The 25121-nt window shown below is 38.1% G+C and overlaps 5 protein-coding genes across 5 annotated transcripts; 2 read left to right on the top strand and 3 right to left on the bottom strand.

Annotated features, from left to right (window-relative positions):
• Positions 1-798: 798 nt before the first annotated feature.
• LOC106431651 (transcription factor RSL3) lies at positions 799-4278 on the bottom strand. Its single transcript, XM_013872457.3, has 4 exons — positions 2437-4278; positions 2182-2343; positions 1941-2072; positions 799-1813 (listed from the first exon to the last, which is right to left on the bottom strand). Exons 1-4 carry the CDS (start codon positions 2779-2781, stop codon positions 1718-1720), a joined length of 735 nt encoding a protein of 244 aa, XP_013727911.1. The 5' UTR covers positions 2782-4278; the 3' UTR covers positions 799-1717.
• Positions 4279-6314: 2036 nt separating this feature from the next.
• On the top strand, positions 6315-8744 carry LOC106431633. Its single transcript, XM_013872438.1, has 3 exons — positions 6315-6350; positions 6414-7979; positions 8058-8744. Exons 1-3 carry the CDS (start codon positions 6315-6317, stop codon positions 8742-8744), a joined length of 2289 nt encoding a protein of 762 aa, XP_013727892.1.
• A 938-nt stretch (positions 8745-9682) lies between these two features.
• LOC106431634 (uncharacterized protein At1g43920, Chloroplastic-like) lies at positions 9683-10105 on the bottom strand. The gene is made up of 2 exons (XM_013872439.1): positions 10019-10105; positions 9683-9931 (listed from the first exon to the last, which is right to left on the bottom strand). Exons 1-2 carry the CDS (start codon positions 10103-10105, stop codon positions 9683-9685), a joined length of 336 nt encoding a protein of 111 aa, XP_013727893.1.
• Positions 10106-20825: 10720 nt separating this feature from the next.
• LOC106431672 (zinc finger protein ZAT10) lies at positions 20826-21860 on the top strand. Its single transcript, XM_022703398.2, has one exon. It carries the CDS (start codon positions 20948-20950, stop codon positions 21635-21637), a length of 690 nt encoding a protein of 229 aa, XP_022559119.2. The 5' UTR covers positions 20826-20947; the 3' UTR covers positions 21638-21860.
• Positions 21861-22659: 799 nt separating this feature from the next.
• Positions 22660-24183, bottom strand: LOC106431648 (ctenidin-1). The gene has a single exon (XM_022703399.2). The coding sequence runs from the start codon at positions 23241-23243 to the stop codon at positions 22794-22796; it is 450 nt and encodes a 149-aa protein (XP_022559120.2). The 5' UTR covers positions 23244-24183; the 3' UTR covers positions 22660-22793.
• Between the last annotated feature and the right edge of the window lie 938 nt (positions 24184-25121).

Below are 25121 nucleotides of genomic sequence, written 5' to 3'. Positions count from 1 at the left end.
AGGTTTTTATCATTTATTTTTTTTCTTTTCAAAATATGGTATTTGTTCTATAATAATGTTTGAGTTTTAAGATTTGTTTTCATATCCGACCTAGATTCATGGTTGAACCTATAGACCCGATACATTGTATATAGTCCGGTTTGAATTTAATGAAAAATCGTTAATTAAAAATAACCCGGTAAAAACTCAAAAATTCACTGTTAACCTTCAATATGATACAATTTATCCGATAAAACACAAAATATCTGATAGTATTTAAAAAAAAATTGATTAAATTACTCATATATATTTTTAATATTACATAAATTAGTGATTCCTTAGAATTTGATGAATTTTTTTTTATATTATCCAAATAAGAAAATGATAATATAAAAAAAACTTATTGATATGACAATATTAGTTCATTTTCGTTATTAATAACCTATTATAAGTTTGAGTTTTTATTTTAGATTTAAAAATTGATTTTAATATAATTTTTAAAATATTTTTGAACACTCGTAATTGCCATATCAATATTATGTATAAAATGACATTATACATGGAAAAATGATATTCAAATATGTATATGATATATGGTGTAGGATATATGATTTGGTTTGTATTGAAAATCTGTATAATATTCAAATGATCTATTTTGAATATTGATACATATATTTAAGAAAATGATATTTTCATGTTTGTTAATTTATTTATAGTTCATAATATATTTATACTTATATTAAATTTAAAGTTAGTATATCTTTTAAATATATATAGGCCCATTATTAGATCTATTTAGGTGTATTTGGAGACCCAAAACCAAAAGACTTAAATGTCATTAATGAATTTTATTAATCCTTTGTAAAAATAAGGGTATTTTTGAAAAAACTATAATTCTCATTAAGGGAATAATCTTCTTTTAATGGTATTGATGTTCTCTAATTTTCAAGTTTTTTCTGTTGGAACAATCTGCCAACTTTGATTCCTTACGTATTTGAATGTTATTTGCTTCCTCGCAAACCTAGTATATGTACAATAAACTTGTTAATTATGTTTGGTATATACTTCACTAATTTATATGAAAAAGGAGGGATACTAAAAACATAGGAGAAAGATGTTGCTTTGAGGTAGGTTAATGATATTTTTGTATTATGGTCCTACAGGCAAGTACCAGTACTTGGGGTTTGAGTTAGTACTAGTTCCTCTCCACGTCTAAAACATATGTGGATTTGTTCATCTATCTTTTTTTCTCTAAAACTCAAGAACGATTATTCATAGTACTTAATGTGGAAATGAAGACTGATATTATTTGATTTTTGTATCAAAAGACTTTAGCATGGCGTCTGTCGTTTGGCATCCTTTGCAAAAAATAATTAAATTTACCAGGGTTTTGTCGGCTGAATACTTCAATCATATTATCACCCTATTATCTTTGTTTTCAAATTTATATAAAGACTGTTATAAGAAAAAGACAAAAGACAGTTATTTTATTAGTCCAGTTGACTTTTTTATATTGTAATGAAATAATTACATTAGAATAAAGTACCAAAAGTTCTTAGAACCATAATGAAGAAAAAGACAGAAAGAAGTTAAAATAATAACAAAAAATCTCAGAATGAACAACAAGAGAACAGTAGTACGTTCCGAAAGTAGACCACTAGGGCAGGGCCAAACTAAAGGGATTCATATGTTCTAAATCGGTTTCTTTACAATTAGATTGTAACTTTGTGCAAGTCCTTCACATAAGCCGAGACAAAAGGTTGTGATGGAATCCCATGTCGAGTCCATTGTAAGCCAACGGTGCGTACATCCATAGATCATCCGAGCTCAACAACTACATTTATAACATATGCATTTTGGTTAGTTACAACATATAAAAAAAAAAAACATATATAGATGTGTTATAAAGACTAACAAAAACAAAACCCTAATTTTTTTTATTTTTTTTGAAAATTGCATACCTTGATTTGAAGCTGCAAGAACTTTACGTAGTGGACAGCTTCTTCAAGCATAGTGCTTATATCGACTTTTGTCCCGTTTGGTACAAGGTTTTGTAATGTCTTGAGCCTTTCGTTAATCTTCTCTCTACGTTTCTGCAAAAATCAATACCATATATAATTAATTAAAACCCCACTAAAACTTTTAATTGTTGTGAAGTAGTTTTAAGAAACAAGTCGTAGAAATTTTCGCACGTGTCCTTACCCGAGCATAAAGGCTTTGAGGATCAGTAGCTGTCCCTTTGGTGGCTCTTGTTTTGCCTTTAACACTTGTGACCGAAGCCTTCTCATCATCTGAGCTGTTGCTTTCTTCGACTGTATTGCTTTCCTGGCTTACCCTCTGCTTTTTCTTGGCTTTGACAAGCTCCTATATTTGCATTAATGATGTTGTATTTAGTTTAATGCGTTGTAATAATGAATAAAAGTAAATATTATAATACATTATTGATCTTGCACTTACTTGTCTTGTGACGTCACAGTTAGAGTTAGAATTGTGTAGATTATCTACGTTAAGTTGTTTCCTCTTGAGCGGTGCCGTTTCTTGGAGTTGGTTTTGATCCCAAGAATCGAGCATGGTCGTAAGGTTCCCTCCCATCATTGCGCTAAATGGGAACATATCATGATTTAGGAGAGCATGATGATCAGAAGGCGGGAGATTGTTCTGATGATGATGAAGATGATCATTGTAAAGGCTAGCGAGGCCAAGCATCTCATCTCGTGGTCTCTCCTCCTTAGATGATGAACATTGATCAAAGTTGAACATACCTAAGAGAGACTCCAATTCACCATCAACAAAAACATCCATCGCTCCAACCTTCAACTCTTGTCTTTCTCCTTGTTTTTTTTTCTTGTTTTTTTGGTTTGTTGCTATGATAGTTCTTGTTCTTGTGCAACTATATATATATAGGTTGGAGATGCACTTGATGATGAAGAGAATATTTCAATTGAGGAAGATTTGGTTATGATGAAGAGAAATCAAGAGATTCTTAAACTGTTACAATCATTTGTGTCGTGAACAAGTCGTAATTAAATAATGAAATGAAGCCATGCATGATGGTGAACACGTCAGTCAACTTGTGGGGTCGACAATGAAAGATGAAACCAGCTTTGTTCCTTCACGACACATTATAATATAATATTTTCTATTTAACCATCCATTCATATATATGTATAAGCTAGTTAGAGATTAGTATAATAATGAGAGAGAGTTTAGATTGGCCACACAAGAGAAGCTGAAGAATAAAGATATAGCCACGCCTATGCACGATTAATGGAATCATTATCGCAACATCGACAACACTCAAAGAACAAGAAAATAATTAAATTTGTTAATCCATGCCGTATTAAACCTTAAATTACTAATTGTCCGGTAGGTCTCTCTTAACTAATTTGTTTTTTCGGAGAAGATGCAGCATGGTTTATCCGGCACCGAGAACTTATTTAGTTGAAGTTGTGAGTTTTTTCTTTTTCATTTTGTCAGGGAATATATACATATAAAAACCTCACTTGTACGAATGATCCAAAGTTATACTGATAATTGCGTAGATATATTTATAAACTACACTCTAGAAAAACACAATGTGGATAATTATGAGATATAAATTGATGGAGAAATGTTTTCAAGATACTCAATTCTCTGCGAAGGTTTAAAAAGGCCTAAGGCAATATGTTTCAAATGTTATTCCTTTTTGAGGAAATGTTTACTATTTAAAATGGGGTTTCATGATTTTTTATGTATGTTTACAAATAACTAAATGATAGATATTGTTAATATGTTTATAATTAAAGTCTAAAAAATAGCATAAACTGAAATGTGTATCACCAGTCAAATTTCAAACATGAATATGCATGCAAACACTTATAACCACAATGAATTAGTATGTTAATGTATAAATGGGGTCCTATATTTTGATTTAAAAGCAGGGGGCCAAGGCTGCTGCCTTTTTTCTACAAGGGTAAGCACGGCTCTGTCTACAATCATGTAAGTTTAGAATACAAAATCAGAAGTCAAAGTGTAATCAATATATAATATATTGATCATCAATGATTTAGTTTGCGTAGCTCATTTTTAACGCAAACAATATGCATGTTTGTAATTGGTTTTGTGTTGGATTAAACCGTTAGAACACAAAACCCGGGAAATAAGATGTATAAAAACGCCAAGTACAGAAACTTTGTATGAATTTAGTTTTATACATTAAAATACTGTCCACTATAAGAACTTAACATTTATTAGATGCGAATAAGAGGAAATTCAACATTCTCTATCATATGTTTATATAAATGCATGCTTACTAATGATATATATATATATATATATATATATTATTTAACCTTGTTATGGGCATGCCAAAATTAAGAATAAGCTTGTTTGTATGTTTTATAGTTGACTGTTTATTAATTTTTAAAATTATCTTAGCTTCTTATCTTTTTGGTATGGCAGGGAGGCAAATTGTAAGTTACAAAAAGTCAAGTTAGGTATGTACATCGATGAGTTAAAAGACAAATAAACATATATAAAATATATTCGGACGGCACAAAATAGAGTTGGAGATTCCGACAAGATGAGATTCAAACTAGTTCGTTTGTCTTAAGATCATCCCCACATAAAATCTTCTTCATAACTTTAAAATAAAATCACAGCTTGAAGATATGTTAAGTTGTCTCCAAGTTTCGATCTTAAGAGGACGGGTTATTAATGTACAATGCATCTTACGGATTTGCCTACCTGTTTCATTCTTTCTTAAACTGATTACTCCTCTTAACATTCGAGTTCCGTGCATATACGCACGGGTTCATGGAATGTGTCGTTTTACACTATACCATTTGATACTCGTAAATCTTAATGGTATAATCACATTTATTTTTAACTACCAAATGAAATGATTCTCCGGCCTATTGTTTTTATTATAGCATGCATGTTTTATAAAAATATTTTAAAATGAACTAAATTGTTGTGGCATGATCGCTGCTGGTTTTCTTGTCTGGTTTAAAGTCAGAATATCTTCGTATACATATTCCATTGAGAAGTACATAGTTACTAACTAGTAGTTGCGGTTCGATACTTATATAATACGATCCGATGTATGATAATTGTAAGGTGCAAAAGTATGATTGGTAGATTAATTGAACTTCGAATACGACACGTTATTTTATATTTGGTGGAAGACAAATGTACACATCCCTGCAATGAGAATGAACCCGCTAATTGATTATACTAATCGTATAAGGTTTTTTTTTGTTATACGTTAAAGTCAAGTAATAATGAATTCATTGTGATACATTATTGGAATACACTTTTAGCAGCGTTACTTGTCTTTATCCATTAATCAAACAGTTAGACATCCCGTCGCCATTAAATTGTTGACTTTTCTGAATGATGTACATAATTGAAGTTAGCTTCTCAAATGACATGAGGTACTTTAGGTTTTAGGTATAATAGACTTCCGAAATCCATTGAAATTTCTTACTCGAGCTCAAACCGTGCACCCTTTAAAATCTTGAATCCTCGTTCCTCATATCTCTATCCTTAAGTTTCTTCAAAAAGACACATTAAAGCTACTCAATGAAACAAACAACAATAAGTCATTTTGATAGAACTCTACTTTCCCATACCAGAACATATCAAACGACAAAAGTGATGATGGCACAACAAATCTTTTTTTAGTCTACGGGACCAAGGTTTTGGGGGTTATAAATAGGGTCTCTTAGTTTAAACCTGCTTTCTCATCTGTTCAAACTTCAAAACATCTAATTCACATTCGCGATGTGAAAGAAACCGTGATGTTTTATCGTCAAACATATATTTCTTATCGTCGAACATTAACGATTATAAAATGAGAATTCGGCCAAAAAAATCACGAACTTTGCACGAATTGTCAAAAGAAACATGTACTCGAGCCTTGTCAATAAAACCCTGAACTTTTGTTGACTTTTTTAGTTTATTAAAAAACTTACGATTGACTGACCAGATTAACACACCGTTAACCGACAGTTAAGACAGTGTTAACTCACCGTTAAATACTGTTGTTTAGTGAAACGACGTCGTTTCATCCAGTTGTTTTGTTTAAGACAAAATCTCAAGACGACGTCATTTTGTTTAATTAAAATTGTTGTTGGTTGGACTCGAACTCATGCACTCGTGGTCCTTAGGGGTTTTTTGCCACTGAGCTAGTGGACTTTTCAGAAGATTACCATACATATTTCTTTTTATTCATCAAAATATGTGGATGATTGAAATAAAACAAAACGTAACCCTAATTTCTCAGAAACCCAAATCGATTTGGGGATTTTTCTCTGTGAAAACCCTAAGACTCTGTAGTCTCGTGGTGTGAGGAGATGGTAAAGACGAAGTTCACAAGGAATGGAAGGGAGGTAATGATTTAGGGAGGAGCATTGAGTACTTTCGATTACGGGAGTGAAGAAGCGGTTCAACAGTCGACCAAGGATGGAAATGGTGGTGGCAGTGAAGAAGTGGTTCAACAGTCGAAGAAGGGTGGAAAAGGTGGCGGTGGGAGTGTGTCTGAACCAAAGAGATCGGCAAAGAAGGGTGGAAAACGCGGTGCTTCTGTGAGTTTGTCATCACCGGAGAGATCGAGGAAGAGTAAAAGAGTTGAAGGGATATCGATGTTGGCATCTACAGAGGCGTCGAAGACAAGGCGTGGGACACAATATGGGTCGCCTGTGTTATCTCCGGAGAAGGTTACGAGGCGTGGGACACCATATGGTGGTTCAACTCCGTCTCCTAGACAATCGAAGAAGCAGAAGGTTACTGGTGGGTCAACTGTGTCTCCACCTGGAAACTCGAAGAAGAATCAGGTAGATGGTGATGACAGAGAAGAATGTCCCCAGAGGGAGACAAATGAGATGAATCCTCCAAGTGAAGAAGAGGAATTTGGAAATATAGAAGATGATTGTAGGCGAGAATTAGAAGATGGTAGGCTTGAATTAGAGAATGAGAATGGTATTGCTGGCATTGAGGAAGAAAACTGTAGAGATTTGGGTGTATTGTTTGGCGATGAAGCAAGAAATGATGACTGTGAGGTTGATGAAGACGAAGGGGATGATGATGCATGGGATGATGATAAAATCCTTGATCCTGTGTCATCAGATGATGAGAATGAAGAGGAGATGATACATGCGCAAGCTTACAGAGCAGACATTGATCCAGAGGAGCTCATTCAGCTTGGCAAGACATTTTCAGATGCTGAGGACTTCAAAGATACTTATCTCAGGTATACCCTCAAAACTAGATACAACATCAAGTACTACAGATACAGTAGCTTGAAGATGAGTGAAAAATTTGCTGCTGAGATGAGAGATGATGAGGATCAATGTCCCTGGATGGTCTACTGTTCTTATGATAAGAGGAAACAGAAGTTGAGGGTAAAGACATACGTCAATGACCATAAGTGTGAGAAGACAGGGCATTCCAGGATACTTAAGAGGTCAGCAATTGCAAGTCTATTTGCTGAGAGGTTAAGGCTGAATCCTAAGATCACAGCGAAGGAGATACAGGCTGAGATCTTGAGGGAGTATCAGATGGAAGCCAAAGAAAACTCGTGCATTAAGGCCAAGACGAAGTTGATGAGAGAAAGGAGGAAGACACATGAGGAGCATTTTGATAAAATCTGGGATTACCAAACAGAGATCTTCAGGAGCAATTCTGGATCAACCATGGACATTGAGACCATACCAAGAGCCACAGTTGGAAGCAAGCAGAGGTTCTACAGGCTCTACATGTGTTTCGAAGCACAAAAGGAAGCATGGAAGAAGACTTGTAGGCCAATTATTGGCTTAGATGGAGCTTTTTTGAAATGGGACATCAAGGGACAGTTGTTGGCTGCTGTCAGAAGAGATGGAGACAATAGGATTGTCCCTATTGCTTGGGCTGTAGTGGAGATAGAAAATGATACAAACTGGGATTGGTTTGTGAAGCGTTTGGCCTTGGATTTAGGATTGGAAGATGGGAAAGGATTTGTTATAATGTCTGACAAACAAAAGGTAAACACTTTGCTTTCATGATTTTCTGTGAATGTTTGATTCTTGTTTCTGATTTTTTTTTTGTTTCTGATTTTGTAGGGATTAGTGAAGGCAGTTCATACCCTCCTTCCAGAAGCTGAGCATAGGCAGTGTTGTCGCCATATATACGAGAACTGGAGGAAGGGTGGAAAAGATCTAAGGTTACAGAGGTTCTTCTGGTTCATTGCAAGGAGCTACACTCCTGGTATGTTCAACTACAACATAGATGAGCTTAAGAACTATGATCCAGGCGCACATGCATCTCTGATAAAAACAAAGCCAGAGACTTGGTCTAGAGCTTTCTTCAAGATAGGCTCCTACTGCAATGATAATCTGAACAACTTGTGTGAGTCCTTCGACAAGACCATCAGGGAGGCTAGGAAGAAGCCTCTGCTCGACATGTTAGAGGAGATAAGGCGCCAATGTATGACTAGGAACTACAATAGGTCTAAGATGGCTACCCACATGAAGACTAGGTTCACCATGAAGACACATAAAGAGTTAGACATGGTTGAGAAGAAGTCCAAAGGGTGTATACTGCGATGGGCAATTGGGCCAGAGACTGACGTGGAGTATAAAGACCAGTCATATGTTGTGAGTTTGGAGAAGGAGACTTGTGCATGTCGAAGCTGGCAAATGAATGGTATTCCATGCATCCATGCTGCTAAGGTCATCCTTTGTGCGAAAATAAAACTTTCTGAATTTGTTGCTCCTTGCTACACAACTTCTAAGTGGCGTGAAACGTAAAATTATGGGATCAGTCCTGTAAATGGGATGATAGAGTGGCCTCAGACCAATAGATTAGGTGTGATTCCACCACCTAATCGAAATGACAATCCTAGTAGGCCTAAAAACCATGATAGAAAGAAGGGAGCCAATGAGACAAGGTCTACTACCAAGCTGAGCCGTGTGAACAGAGTTATGACATGCTCTAATTGCAAAGAAGAAGGCCACTACAAGAATACATGTAAGAAAGCTTCTGTTCCGAGTCCACCTAAGAAAACAAGAGGCAGACCAAGGAAATATCAGGTAAGGGTCTTAGTTTTTTAGCTATTGGTAATGTGTCTGAGTTTTTTGAGGTTATTGACAATTCATTTATATGATATAGAGACTACATTTTGAAGAGTCACAAACTCAATCCTCCCAAGCTCAATCCTCACAAGCTCACTCATCACAAGCTCAAGCATCACGATGGGAAGTTCCCCAATCTTCACAAGCATCACAAACAAGAGCGTGGGGAAGATGATTCTCTTAGATCAATTTTAAATGTTTTTGGAACAAGAACTACTCTTTTGTTTTGTTGTGTGATGATGATGTTGTCTCTGTCGGAATGCTTATGTTTTGTTGTGTGATGATGATGGTGTCTTCTGGTTTATGTACTTCTTTTCTTTTGCTGTTTTGTTAAACAATGATGATGGTTGTGTGATGATGATGGTTGATGTTTTGTTCTGTTTTGTTGTGTAATGATCGATTTACAATCAAGAAGTAAACAAAGTCTTACATTAACCATAACATAAACAGTCTTAAAACATTAGACTTACATAAATCATGAGTCCAAATCACTGAAACCATTAGAATTACACAAACATAGTCTCCTAGTAGCTATTCAAAGACAACCCATTTCACAAATCAAACATGATCAACACAATACATATCACAATTTAAAGACTACCCATTCCTAGTTGCTATTTTCTCATGATCAACACAAGACAAGAAACTGACGCCACCAGAAAACCCCCTTCCATGATCACATTCAGCTTCTTAAGTTCATTGCTCGCCTTCCTGACATCTTCTTTCAACTCTTCCTCCACAGTTTTGAGGCTGTCGATCTCCATTTTAATTTTCCTCATATCCGATGCAAAGCACTCAACTTTAGGCAATGCATCGTGAACCTCTTCGTAGACAGCTTCATCTACCCATTCATACAAATGATCCTGGACACAAATCATGAACACAATCTTTATGTTCAAACAATTTCTTAAACACAATCAATTGCACCCATAATCAAATTAAACACTTACATTTCGAAACGTTGGGCATCTAAAGAAAGACCTTCCTGGATTTTCCTTCATTTTGTGTATATCCCAGTTCTTCGACCACAGCCGCATTGCTCCGGGATACCACGAATACCCATCGTATTCACAGACGAATCCTCACAACCCGAACTCATCATGCGATACTCGAAGAAGGAAAGGTGAGAATCGAGATTCTTAAGGAAGAAATTGAAGAGAATCGAGCATGAATCGCGAAGTTCTTTCTGGATTTATGATTTTGGGAATTTAAGGTTTATAGCCATCTGAGGAGAAAACGACGTCGTTTCTTTTTGATTCATTTAACTCGGATTCGAAGACAATAAAAATAACTCTGTTCGTAAATCTATTGCAAAGTCCAATAGCTCACTGGCAAAAACCCCTACCATTAAACTCGAGTGCACGGGTTCGATTCGATGGAAGCTCATATTTTTAATAACAAAGATATATAAAACGACGTCGTTTCATTTATTTGTCTTTAATCAGACAAAGAGATGAAACGACGTCGTATACTTTAACATCCAAAATTAACGTTGACTTAATGTCGTCTAAATTATCTGTTCACTCGGTTAACGGTGTGTTAATCTGGTCAGTCAATCGTAAGTTTTTTAATAAACTAAAAAAGTCAACAAAAGTTCAGTGTTTTATTGGTCAGCCAATATGTCCAGGTTTCTTTTGGCAATTCGTGCAAAATACGTGATTTTTTTGGCCGAATTCTCATTATAAAATTCATAAGTACATGGGAAAGCGAATACTTTTTAAAGAAAACAAGTAACTTTTACAAGGGTTGACCCCAAAAGAAATCAGAGTGGGGCGGATAGACCCAGACATTTAAAACCAACGTGCATTGCCCACAGAATACCTCCACTGACCCCAAGGCCCTACTTACATCTTTAATGATCATTCTTTCCAATTCTGATTGTCAAATGATCTTAGTACCTATCATACACACAATCATCTTCACTTTAGATTTACTCTGAAACAAAATATAACTGGTTATTCTTCAAAATCTCCATTTTGTCTCTGAGAAACCTTTTAAACAACAATTGTTAGTATTCGAGAAAATCAAATTTCCAGCGGATACTAGCAACAATATATAATTTAAATTTGAATACGATGGATGGAATAAGAACTAGCGTTTGAAAATGATGGAGACAAATACATTTATCAATTCCAATCACTTAGTTTTAATCTAACAGTGTCATATTATTAGAGGATATAGACAAATAAGTTGATATATATTCGGATACGTTCAAATATGTTAATATTCATGTAATCTAGATTTGCATATCTTCTATTATTGGAGAATCTCGTATGTATATATACTTTGGTCATTTGACCTTGATCAATACAAGAAATCCTTTATACGAAACTAGGTTTCTTGACATGGTATCAGAGCTATAAACAAGCAAATTTTTCTTTTCTGTGCACTTTTGCCATCTTTGTTATCTTCTTTCTCCTAATACGACACCATGGGAAGCAAAGACGGCGACGATTTTACACAGGAATCAGGCGTGAAGAGTACTGAAACTTCACAACGACGTGTTGAGGTTCGACGTCGGACCATATCACCTTAGGATCTCTCTTCCAGTGATAATCCGGGTTCAGTCATCTCTCAACCATTATTAAAAGTTTCTAACTACAATGAGTGGTCTACGAATCTGCGTATGGCACTCAAGGCAAGGAAAAAGTTTGGTTTCGTTGACGGCTCCATCTCTCAACCGCATCAAGACTCTGACGATCTTGACGATTGGTGGACCAACAACGCCTTGGTTCTATCTTGGATCAAGTTAACCATTACTGAATCTGTCTGCTCCAATCTTTCTCACCTTGAGATTGCGAGTGATTATTGGGAACACATTAAGCGTCGTTACTCTGTTAATAATGGACAGAGAGTTCAACGCATTAAAGCGGAACTTGCAACCTGCAGACAACACGGCCTCTCTATTGAAGCCTACTACGGCAAACTCATGCAATTGTGGACTGCTCTAGCAGAGCACCGAATATAATCACCAAAAATTGTGGCTGTCCAATTGGCGTTGACCTTGAGAAAGAAAGAGAAGAAGATCGACTTCATGAGTTCCTAAAAGGACTGGACGAATCTCTCTAAGGTTCTGTTAAATCGAACCTCTTGTCTCGTGATCATCTTCCATCCCTTGACGTTGCTTACATTGCTTTATTACAAGATGAGGACTCCAAACATACTAACCGGGTCCTCGATGACAGAGCTGATACAATGGCTCATGCAGTCCGTACAGGACAAAGCTCTAGAGCCTCCTCTTCCTCCAACACGTTCATGTCTAAAAAAGAAAGGATGAAGCTCACTTGTACGAGCTGTGGACGCAAAGGACATCTTGCGACAAATTGCTTCCGCACCTTAGGCTATCCTGAGTGGTGGGGAGACAGACCTCGAGGTGGCTTATCACCAGCTAATGGGCGTGGCGGTGGAACTTCTACTACTGCTTCACGTTCGCCATCTACAGACCTTGCCAAGGCACATGCGGTTACCTTAGCTCCCCAGCAACAACAACACACGACTAACATGATTACTTCGGCTGATCGTGTTGGATTTACTGCTCTAAGTGATGATCAATGGAAGACTCTAGTCACAATGCTGAATGAACGGAAGACACCACCTAATACACTTACCAGTATGTCTTCTAACTTCTCTTGGATTCTTGATTTAGGGGCAACGAATCACATGACTGGTTCTCTAGCCTCTCTTACTGATATACGAGACACGGTCTCATTACCCGTAAAATTACCTGATGGACAAATCACACTTGCTACACGAACATGAACTGCGATTTTGAGTTCCATTCTTACGGTTCAGAATGTCTTATTTGTTGATGGACTTCAGTGCCATTTGATCTGTGTATCACAGTTAGCTCGTCAGAAAACTTGTATCTTTCAGATTACTGATAAACTTGGACTGATTCAGGACCGCATTACCAAGACGCTGATTGGAGTGGCTGAGCAGTTGAATGGACTATACTTCGTCAGGGGGATGGAATTTGTTGGAGCAGTTCATCAAGACAAGCTTACAATGTCTGATGTTTGGCATAATTGCTTAGGACATCCCTCTTATAGAGTTTTGGATTTTTTACCTATTTCAGTACCTATTGATAGTAGTTCTCGAATTAAGGTGTGTGAGATTTGTACACGCGTCAAACAAAGGCATTGTTCCTTTCCCACAAGTTCTAATAAAACTATGGCTTTATTTGAAATGGTGCATTGTGACTTATAGGGTCCTTACCGAACTCCATCCCGTTGTGGAACTAGATACTTTCTTACCATCATTGATGACTTCTCACGCAGTGTTTGACTCTATTTACTTTCGACCAAAACAGATGTTGCTAAGACCATCAAAAACTTTATCGCCATGGCACAGCGTCAGTTTAATGCCAAAGTTCAGAAAATTTGTTCAGATAATGGAACAGAGTTTATGTGTATGACATCATATTTTCGAGAAAAAGGCATCTTACATGAGACATCTTGTGTAGGAACACCACAACAGAATGGACGTGTCGAACGCAAACATCGTCACATCTTAAATGTGGCTCGAGCACTTCGCTTTCAGGCTTTGTTACCTATTGAACGCTGGGGTGAATGCATCATGACAGCAGCATATCTGATTAACCGTACTCCTACACCCCTACTTGATGGTCAGACACCTTTTGAAAGACTTTATAAATGGCCACCACCACTTGCACATCTTCGGACTCTTTGATGCTTGTGTTATGCACATAATCAAAATCACAAGGGAGATAAGTTTGCATCTCGCAGTATCAAGGGTGTCTTCATCGGATATCCATATGGTAAGAAGGGTTGGCGAGTACTTAATCCCTTACTGGAAAAATCTTTGCAAGTCCAGATGTGGTCTTCTGTGAATCGCAAATTCCTTACTCCACTGAGTCTCCGTCTGAACCATCTTCTTCTCCACCGATAATTACAGAAATTTCGTTACCTCAAGAAGAAGTAACATCGCCACTTGCTCCTGTTCCGCCAGTTGATATCTTGCATATTTCAATTGTCTTATCCATTCATCCATGTGCATTTTGATCATATAGTCTAGGATTTAGTCATGTTTCGGTTGCATTTTGCATACATGAGTCCTTATCAGGTATTGGAGTACCACATGGAGTTCTTGGAGACATTTGGGTGCATTTGGAGCCCCAAAGAGGTGATAAAGGTGATCATTGGACGAGCAGTGCATGGGAGCGACCTCACCGGAGCGACACCGTGAAGTCGCTGTGACACCCTTTCAGAGCGACTTGGCCAGAGCGACACCCCGATGTCGCTCGCGTCTCCATCGCTCGGAGGCACGAGAGCGACCTTACAGCGACGTTCCGGAGCGACACCATAAGGTCGCTCCAGCTGGGAGCGACGTGACCGGAGCGACACAGCGAGGTCGCTCGCGAAGAGCGACCCGGAGCGACGTCTCGCAGCGACCCCTCCAGGTCGCTCCTGAAGCTCCTGAAGCCTGGAGCGACCTCTCAGAGCGACTACTGGAGGTCGCTGCGCGCCTTCTGTTTGCTCGAATTCATTTCTACTCAAGGGCCTTTTGGTCATTTCATTATGCACGTTTTACACTTTAAAACCTAAGTTTAAGTACCTTTTGTAAGCCATTGGAGGATACAATCTCTTTTCGGAAGAACAACTAGTAAAACTTCTTTTGATTCAGATTTCATTGCTTTCATCTTGTGTTCTTGTTGATTTCTTATCTATTTCTCTACATGATTAATCTGAAATCCAATATGGGTTTAAGAGGAATCATGGAGATTAGTGAGTAATCACCTTTTGAATTCATGGGTTAGGGAGATCAAGGGTGATTAGGTTAGTTCTAGGATGTTTTAGTGTAGATCAAGGGTGATTAGGTTAGTTCTAGGATGTTTTAGTGTAGAGTATTCATAATGCATCTTCTGAGTTGGCCACTCAAAAGTTGATCAATAAGCATTTCCCACCCAAAAGGTGTTTGATGAAATGCCTGAGACATCTCTCCTAGGATTTTAGTATACTTTGCAAAAGAAATTTGTTGTTAAAGGTGCGAAGATAGCTAATAGACTTGTTAGTAATGATTGCTTTCACATTATTCAACCAAAGACATTTGATGTTTGAGATATGTTAGCAAATGAGCATTCATCTAGACATAGAGCTTGCTTAGAATTGTGTCTAGGCTTAAGGTTGATAGTTTGATTGATCATTTGCCATTCTTAGTTCGAAACTTGATCACCCAAGGTCTAATCCCTATGCCCATGAGTTCTCTTTTCCCTTAGTCAAGAAAGTATCATTCTGTAATTGCTTTCTAGTATTAGTAGTAGTTTAAAACCCATCTAAATCATTGGTTGCACTTAGATTAAGTGAGTACTTGCATTCTCGGTGCTTTGATATCCCTCAGAACTGGTTCGACAATCATCTATACTACAACATTTGTCTTAGGAGTCTTGAAAACTCCTAACATCACCAGTGTCATCTGATACTGTTCTTGCAGACCAGGAACTATCTACTCCACTTATTGATGATATACAATTGGCCTCGGACAGTGAAACTGGTGATGACTCGACACCACTTATCTCTACTGACTTACCGGAGAGTTCTGTAACTCCGGCTACCATTGATGAAACAGAGGACGCTGAAGACGTGAATGATAATGCCTGGACACAGTCACAGCCCCTCACTGAGACAACGTCACCTGATACTACTGAAACAGAAGCTGTAATACCTTCTGACTTGCCGACTACGGAACTTGGGAGAGGCTTACGTACAAAGACCATTCCAGCAAAACTCCATGATTATGTTCTTCAAACTATCTCTCCTGCAGTCACATGTCATACCACGGCTTCGTATGCACTTGAATTTTATGTTGATTGTTCGAAATTTTCGGAAAGCCATCGTCACTTTCTTGCTTCTCTCTCATCATTAAAAGAACCCACGTCATATCGACAAGCTATACTAGATGAGATTTGGCGTATCTCGATTCAAGATTAATATGTGGCTCTGGTTGATAATGGCACTTGGGTCGTCGTCGATTTACCTCCTGATAAACATGCTCTCAGCTGCAAATGGGTTTTTAAATACAAATTTAGAGCAGATGGAACTTTGGAACGCCCTAAATCAAGGTTGGTAGTGTGTGGAAACTGCCAGATTGAGGGTGGGGATTATGAAGAAACATTTGCGCCTGTCGCAAAGATGACTACAGTTAGAACATTTCTTCAAATCGCTGCATCTCGGAACTGGGAGGTTCATCAAATGGACGTTCTAATGCGTTTCTTCACGGTGATCTGAAAGAAGAAGTTTATATGCGTCCACCGCCTGGCTTCAAGGGTTCAGATAAAAACAAGGTGTGCCTCTTAAAGAAGTCACTCTATGGCTTAAAACAACCCCCTAGATGCTGGTTCGAGAAACTGTCATCTTCGTTATTGACTTATGGTTTTACTCAGTCTCTCTCCGATCATTCTCTGTTCAACATGGATCGCGGTACATACTACATTATGGTTCTTATTTATGTCGATGATCTCGTTGTCTTGGCAAGTAAATCATCTCTCTTGGCATCGTTTAAAGCTTATATGCATCGATGCTTCCATATGAAGGATCTTGGTGTCTCCAAATACTTTCTTGGCTTGGAACTTGCTTGTGGTCCTCTTGGAATTTATCTTTGTCAAAGAAAGTATGCTCTTGCCATTATCGAAGAAACTGGTCTCTTGGCTTCTAAACCTGCAGCTTTTCCAATTGAACAGAACCGGACTTTGGCCCTCGACAAAGGCCCTGATCTTGCTGACGTCGCTGCCTATCGACGCCTTATTGGACGCCTTATCTATCTTGCCGTCACGCGTCCAGACCTGGCGTACTCGGTTCACCTCCTTGCTCAATTCATGCAGAAGCCAAAACTTGCTCATTGGAATGCTGCGTTACGAGTTGTACGTTATTTAAAAGGAAATCCATGACATGGTATCCTTCTTCGAGCTCATACTGCGCTCACATTATCTGTTTGGTGTGACTCCGATTGGTCAGGATGTCGCACCTCTCGTCGATCTCTTACTGGATGGTTTATTACTCTTGGTGGTTCTCCCATTTCTTGGAAAACACAGAAACAAGATTGTGTGTCACGCTCGAGTTGTGAGGCTGAATATCGGGCAATGTCGTCCACTGTTCATGAGGTACTTTGGATACGCAATCTCCTGCGTACTTTTGGTATTCACTTCTCTTCTCCGATTCCTTTGCATTGCGACAGCAAGTCTGCGATTTGCTTGGCTGCTAACCCGGTCTTCAATGAGCGTACGAAGCATGTAGAGAACGATTGTCATTTTATACGAGATGAAATTGTCAAGGGTGTTATTGCGACCAAGCATGTTTCTACTCATTCTCAGCTTGCAGACATTTTTACTAAGCCACTTGGATGGAAAGGATTTGAAGAATATCGTATGTATATATACTTTGGTCCTTTGACTTTGATCAATACAAGAAATAGGTTTCTTGACACATATTAATGCCGACTACTGTACATGATACACTAAATACAACCCCTAAAATATAGGGGATGACTAAATACAATTAATCATTTAACGCCCACTGTACAACAAACACTATCCACCGTCCAAAATTTTTCGTTTTTCTTCGTTTCTAATCCAAAAAAGCTAGACACCAACCGCATAAAAATAGTGGAGTTATAAGAATCACTTTTGACTGTGTCTAATGTCTTGGCACTTTTTACATGTTTTAGAGGTTGGAAGTTTGTGTGAGTTTTGTTTTCTTTCAAAAGGTAATGCGTGACCCATGCATGATGACACGCCGACAAACACATTTTTGTTTCTCTGCATCACATATTTGCCTCACAAGTCACAAGTTTCAAGTTTTTCTTTATACATAAACACTCACGTGTCTGTGTCATGCACTGTTCGAACCTTGATCTAAACCATCCAAAACAGAGATGCATACCACAGCGAGACCTTGTGATACCACAACTATTTTACCTGCGTTAACATTAATTATAAACCATTTTTTGGCTGAAAACCAAATTTAAATTTCAAATAGCATGACTGAAGCCCTTTTTCAAACAAAAAAAAAAAAAAATAGCATGACTGCAACTAGGCCTGGGCATTTCGGGTATCGGTTCGGTTCGGTTCGGGTATTTCGGGTTTCGGGTAGTTCGGATAGGGGCTAGAAGATCCATTTAGTACTTGACCTATTTTCGGTTCGGTTCGGTTCGGATAGTTTCGGGTTCGGTTCGGTTCGGATAGTAAATGTAGGAACCGAAAAATATCCGGAAAAAGTTCGGTTCTCATTTGGATCCGGTTCGGGTTCGGATAGTTCGGGCAGTTCGGATAATTTGGATAAAATATTGGTTATTTAAGGTAAAATATCAAATAATTAGGATGATTTAGATAAAAAATTTGGATATTTCGGATTACTTTGGATATTTCGGATAAAACTATCCGAATAGTTTCGGATACTTTTGGGTAGTTTGGATACTTTATAATAATTTAGTTATCCTCAACTATTTTCAAATACTTTTAATAGAATTTTAAATTAAAAATATATATTTAGTGATGTTATATGTATATATAATTAATATTTTTATATATTCGGGTACCCGTTCGGTTCTCAGTTCGGTTCCGGTTCGGTTCGGTTATTTCGGATATAAAAATATAGGAACCGTTTGGATATTTGAGGGTATTGGTCCGGTTCCGGTTTCGGGTATTTCGGTTCGGTTCCGGTTCGGTTCTTCGGTTCCGGTTATTTTGCCCAGGCCTAACTGCAACATAGCTCCAAAGAGAATTTATAGCGGCTATGCTCAAACAGATTCGATGACTAGAAGGTGATCCTCTTATTATTGAATCTGTTCAAACTGCTTCTTCATAAATGATTTAATGTAATGGTGTTTCTTTTGTGACTTCCATTTGTCAACTTTTTTGGTTTAAATATAATAATACACATAATATTGTTTTATATAATAAATTCAGTGAGAAACTTTACGATAGAGGTTAGAGAACTGAAAAACAATAACATGATCAAAACGTGACCATAATAATTTGTGGCCGACACTTCCATGGTAAGAAACCGGGAAAATAACGACAAAACCCATTCGTTTATTGTGTGATAATCAAAGGTTAAAGTAATCGACACGTAATGTGCAGTGTATATAGTTTATACGTCGATCATTATCCGTTGTTTTCCAGCATTTCAATGTTAATTTGGGGTCCTCCAATCGATACATATCTTTCGACTTTATGTTTAGCCACTACTCAATGCCGTCATCCGGTTAGGTGTTTGCGTCAAATAAAAGCAATTAAACCGGACGGTTTTCGCGTCTGCCCTTACTGGCGAAGGCTTAGCGTTTCGTCTGGCCCTTTCACACGCCCCCCTCTCGCGAGCCGGGCTTCCAGAGATGAGGCAGGTCCACTTACTTTTCCTTTTGGATTTGTTGCCAGTCCTGTCATTTCCTAGAATATGTATTAGCCATTGCACGCTAGCCTAACTAGCTAGCATTTTTCAGCTGGCTGTTATTTAGTTGTAGCGCGCCTTCCCTCCTTCTATAACTTTGGAAAGATTTCCAACGAGATGCAAGCGAATCTTCTGCAACAGGGCTTCCCTCAGTTCAGTCTTTTTGGTTCTTGAATAGCATTTAGTTTGAGCTTTTTCTGCTGTAAGATAGTTGCCTATTGTGACGCCGACTATGCTGGTGATCACGACACGCGTCGATCAACAACTGGAAACCGTGTATAGGCTTGGTTTAGGAGCAGTTTGTCTTTGACAATAAATGTCGAAAAGGCCTCCGTTAATTGTGTACAAACAAAATACGGGGCTACACCAGGGTCTGTGTTTTTTCAGACTGTCAAGTGCTCGTGAGAGCAATCTGTTCGAAGTCATCACCGGTCGAATTCTACGAATTAGTCTGCGACATCGAACTTCGATCCTCCTTGTTTGATTATTGCACTTTGTCTTTTATTTCTCGTTTCCTAAACTTGGAGGCTGATCTACTTATTAAATCAGCCCTTTGTAATGCTGCAGTCACCACGTGATTTTTTTCATGGTTTGATTTAATATAAGTTGTTTGTGTTCAAAAAAAAAAAAACCCGACGGTTTGAAAAGCACCGCGTGAAGAAAAGTAAAAGATGGTTCTTTTGTGTTCAAGTCAAATGTAGTTCGTTTCCATAAAATCAAGTTGGACCAAACAAGTTGGTTCGTTGGATTTAAATATACTTTATTCTAATTTTGGGTTTTGACCGTCTAGACTAGGAATAGCATTCTTCTTCTATAGTCTTTGTTCATGCACCGTCTCAACCTTCTCTTTTGTTCCTTAAACTTTACCTTCTCAATCAATACTGTTCAAAGCTTCTATATAGTCAACATTTCCCATTCATATTCATCTAGAACTTGTCCATCTCAAATGAATCTCTGTATGTAGATGCTTTTCAAATCAGTATTGGTTAGTAGATATTTTTTTGGTCAACTAGCTAGTAGTAGTTGTAAGTTAGAACTTTCTGTCTTCTTGAAAATAAATAGTAAAACTCGAAACGTGTAGCATAGGATGACCATGACTAATGACCATAACAAAACAGAAGGAAACTCTCTAGAATATTGCAACTTGCAAGGCGGCATGGCATCAAAAAGTAAATGAAGAAAAAGTCTTTTATAGTCGACCTCTTCCTTTTTTTCATCTCATCACCACTCTTTCCACACGTGTACCAAGTCGAACCCAACACCACCTTCACTCTTTGTACTTTCCCACCACTTGTCACGCAACTTCCTTACCACACTCCCTTCACCTTTCACTCTATATATATGTATTCACACTCTTTCACTTCCTCTTCAACATAAAACAATTCTCCCCTTTTCAATTCATTTCATCACAAAAAAAAAGCCTCTCTAAATTGCCCTTCTTGTTTTTTACCAGAAAGATCTTCAGTTTCTAATATACTAATGGCGCTCGAGGCTATCAGTTCACCGAGACTAGCTTCTCCGGTCCCTCCTCTGTTCGAAGATTCTTCAAGATTTCACGGCGTCGAACACTGGACCAAGGGTAAAAGATCTAAACGATCCAGATCCGACTTCCCCCACAAGAACCTCACAGAAGAAGAGTATCTCGCTTTCTGCCTCTTGCTCCTCGCTCGTGACGGAGATCGCAGCAACCGTAACCCTCTTCCTCCTCCTCCGGTGACGGTGGGGGAGAAGTCGTCAACCTACACGTGCAGCGTCTGCGACAAGTCCTTCTCGTCTTACCAAGCACTCGGCGGACACAAGGCCAGTCACCGGAAAAACTTATCACAGACCCTATCCGGCGGAGGAGACGATCAATCAACGTCGACCACATCCGCGGTGACAACCGGAAGTGGGAAGTCGCATGTTTGCTCGATCTGTCACAAGTCGTTTCCTTCCGGCCAAGCTCTCGGCGGACACAAGCGGTGCCACTACGAGGGGAATAACAACAGTAGCAGCAGCGTGGCTAACTCCGAAGGAGCGGGGTCCACCAGCCACGTCAGCAGCGGTCACCGTGGGTTTGACCTTAACATCCCTCCTGTACCGGAATTCTCGTTGGTGAACGGAGACGACGAAGTGATGAGCCCGATGCCGGCGAAGAAGCCCCGTTTTGACTTCTCGGAGAAAGCTTAATCAGATTTTTCATGTGTTCTGTTTTGAGTTTGTGTAGGAGTTTGTTGGTTGTACAGACAAAGTTTCGCACATTGATTCATTCCTGCCTTGTACTTTTTTTCAGTTGAAGTTATTACTAGACTCATTCTTTGTCAGAATAGTTGTTTTCTTTTCAATATTTAAATTTATACATGTTAGAGTTATTTTTAGTTTTGTTTGAATAATATCATACCTCTTGCTGCTACAGCTCTTTTCTTAGTTCTAAATTTACATATTCATAAATGATCAAACTCCTATGCATATTTTTGTTTGTTTTGACGCATTGGTGTTCGATCTTTTGTTAGTCTTCCTTTAAAAGTCTCATTTTATTTATTTTTGCGTATAAATTCGAAAGTGTGATAAGGGACCATTTGTGGTTGGTAGACTAGTGGTAGAAACAAGACATATGGACTTGGATATGCTTAGGAGTTAGGAGTTTGGTTGCCTCTCTTGCTCTACCTCCAGCCACCAAATTTTACAAACAAAAAACCCCTTGTTTATAGTTGCTGAAGCATCTGCCACTCACGGTGTGTTCTGGATAATAAGCCAAGTGTTGTTTTTTTTTAATGTTAACCAATTGAACCCATTAACAACGAAGAAACTAAAAATCAGTATAAGAAAACCTTCTTTCATAACACTGAAGCTCTGTATGCATCTTGCGGTATTTATTCTAACTGCCACACCAAAAAAAGTTTAAAAACGGTAAAAATTTGTAGATAACAACAAAACACTCAAGACATGTATGCGTATATGAAAAAACTTCTTATAAGAAAATAATCATAACTTTGCACGCATTTTTTATTTATGAAAGTAGTAGAAGAGTTGGGAAGAACCAAGGTTCACCAAAAGTGGTCCGGTCCCTCTGTGAAGGATGTAATATATGTGGTGGAAAACAGCCTCAGATGTCCATATCAACGCTATTGCATCGTTGAAACAATATAGTCTGCACAGATGTTCCAACCCAAGAGAAGACGTAAAGAGAGAGTTCAAAGAAACTTTTAAAAGACCAAAGAAAACTCTTATTCCATTAAACGTGACACCATTACAAACTTCTAAGCATGATCAAGATGCTAAAGTACATCCTTATTTCTTCTTCTTTTTTTCCTTCTACGATCTAAAGAAAACTGCTTGTTTCTTTCTAGTTTTTGCCTGATCCCATCATGCTGGCTTCAAGGTGTCCATATCCACCACCAGGTCCACCACCACCACCGCATGAACCGCCACACCCACCACCACCACCACCACCACCGCCAATGATGACTCCACCACCAATACCACCTGACCCGTATCCCGGATCGCCTCCTCTGTTTCCTCCATCCCAACCCACAGCACCACTACCCCCACCAAATCCACCACCAATCACAACACCACCACCACCTGGACCGTATCCACCATACCCTGGATCCCCGCCCCCATAGCCGCCAGCTGTGAGTTCACCCTTTAACCCCGTTACGTGTCGGTTACTCTTTCCCATATCATGGGATTTTGCTTCACTCATCATGGCACCTTCTCTTGCAGCCTCACCAATCATATGGCCAATGAGGCATAGATACATGGAAACAAGAAACCAAAACATCACTCTGCCCATGATGGCTACTTACTGACACAATTGTTTTAGTTAGAATCTGAGAAAGAATGTAGTACTTGTGATTGAATACATAGCAACACGCACATCACTATATATATATGCACCTAGTACAAGCAAGTTAGCATGGGTGGCGTGCCAGTAAAGAGAGGTGCGTATATGGTGGCTCACCAAAACGAGTTTCCTGGTGATGTGTCTGATTCGCATGATTTCTTTCCACATCTTCTGAGTTTTGTTGCATTTTGTGATTATACAGTTTAAAATGCAAAGTCTACGGGATTTTTCAAATGAGACGGATTTTGCAAAAACTACTTTTCAACTGTACACAGTAGTAATTCGAGTAAACACATCGTAGAGTGACACATTGTGTAAGTGGATGTTTTGTTATACAAATATGGATTTTTATTCGAAAATTCTAAGTGGTTTTGGATTTCAGAGTCAAATCCGAGCTCAGGGATTTGGGACTTAATAATTCGAATAACTGAAGGTAGACAAGACTTGCTAAGTGTTTTGGGACATGTTATCTGCCTTGCCTAACTGGATGCCTTGAAATGTAAGTCTAGATGATCGGTAGTGACTACCAAAGGCAGTCCCGAAACCCCAACCGAGGCCTAAACCCATACCGCAACCACCACCTTCAAAATACCAATAACGCATGAGTTTTGTTATTTGATACTTGATGAAAGATGCAGTACCCCTACTTGTGACATTATATTAAGGCGCAGAAGAAGACGCATGTATTAAAGCTTACCAACACCAACGCCTAGTACATTCAAAGGCATTCCTCCAAGAAAGCAACAGAAATAATCCAATTCAGTATGAATCTACCATCAAATGTAAGCTGGAGTTATTGTCAATGGCACTCTAAGCATGTCAATAGTATAGTTGAAAATATTGTTCTGCGTTCATTTCTTTATAATATAACTTTCCAATATGTTAACTATATTCTAAGAATTGTCCTTGGTCTCATGTCATGAACATAACATCCATCTTTAACCGATTAGGAACATGATATATATCTTAGTTTCATGGAATTTTTTTTTTTTAAATACAAAAAAAATACTTGGAACTAAGTTCATGGTGAAGGAACCTCCAAAAACCCAACCAAGGCCAAATCCACAGCCAACACCGAGCCCTAATCCAACACCAACTCCGGTGAAGTCAGAGCGCACCATAATCTGATCTTCACAAACAAAATAGAATCAATAAATAGAGTTAGAGATTTTGAATAACGAAGGATTAACTTGGTTGGTGAACTATCTGCTAGACCAAGATTGAACTATCCCGGTTTATCTCATCGGGTTTTTTATGAACCGATTATTTCACAAACAAACCGGCCTAATCATACATGCAACTTGTTGGTCCAATCTGATATTAGGCTATTATGTGCAAAGCAAAAAGAAAAAAAAAACATTTTGGCTGCTTATATAATCTAATATATTAAAACAGAGTCATATTTGAAAATTACATTGGCATGATTTTTTTTGGACCTATTGAAAATGTTGGGACTTATATGTTAATTAACACTAGGGTCATTGCCTCCGCGCTTGACATAGTTTTTGTTTCATCTCAATATTTGCTAGGGTTATTGTAGTTGTGAATTTTGCGTTTTGAGTTGTTTTTCAAGTTTTTTTATTGTTATAGAGTTAGAGTTGTGATGATGAATTGTGTATGCATTGTTCTCCACTTATGAAGTACTAAACTGTGTTAGTAATGTGATTGATATAGTTCGTGGTGTTGTTTGCTGTGTCACTGAGACTTATAGTTTGTTTGTCTTTTTAATTTGTTTATTGTACTATTAAGAGAACATAAATTATATTAAAGTTGTTGAAAGTACCTTTTGTTTTTGGATATTTTTTCTCCAGTTTAGTTGTGTAAGTT

This window comes from Brassica napus, chromosome C5 (assembly GCF_020379485.1).
Source record: "Brassica napus cultivar Da-Ae chromosome C5, Da-Ae, whole genome shotgun sequence".
NCBI classification, from domain to species: Eukaryota; Viridiplantae; Streptophyta; class Magnoliopsida; order Brassicales; family Brassicaceae; genus Brassica; species Brassica napus.
The sequence above is the reverse complement of the archived record's forward strand: the minus strand, read 5'-3'. Positions and strand labels throughout refer to the sequence as shown.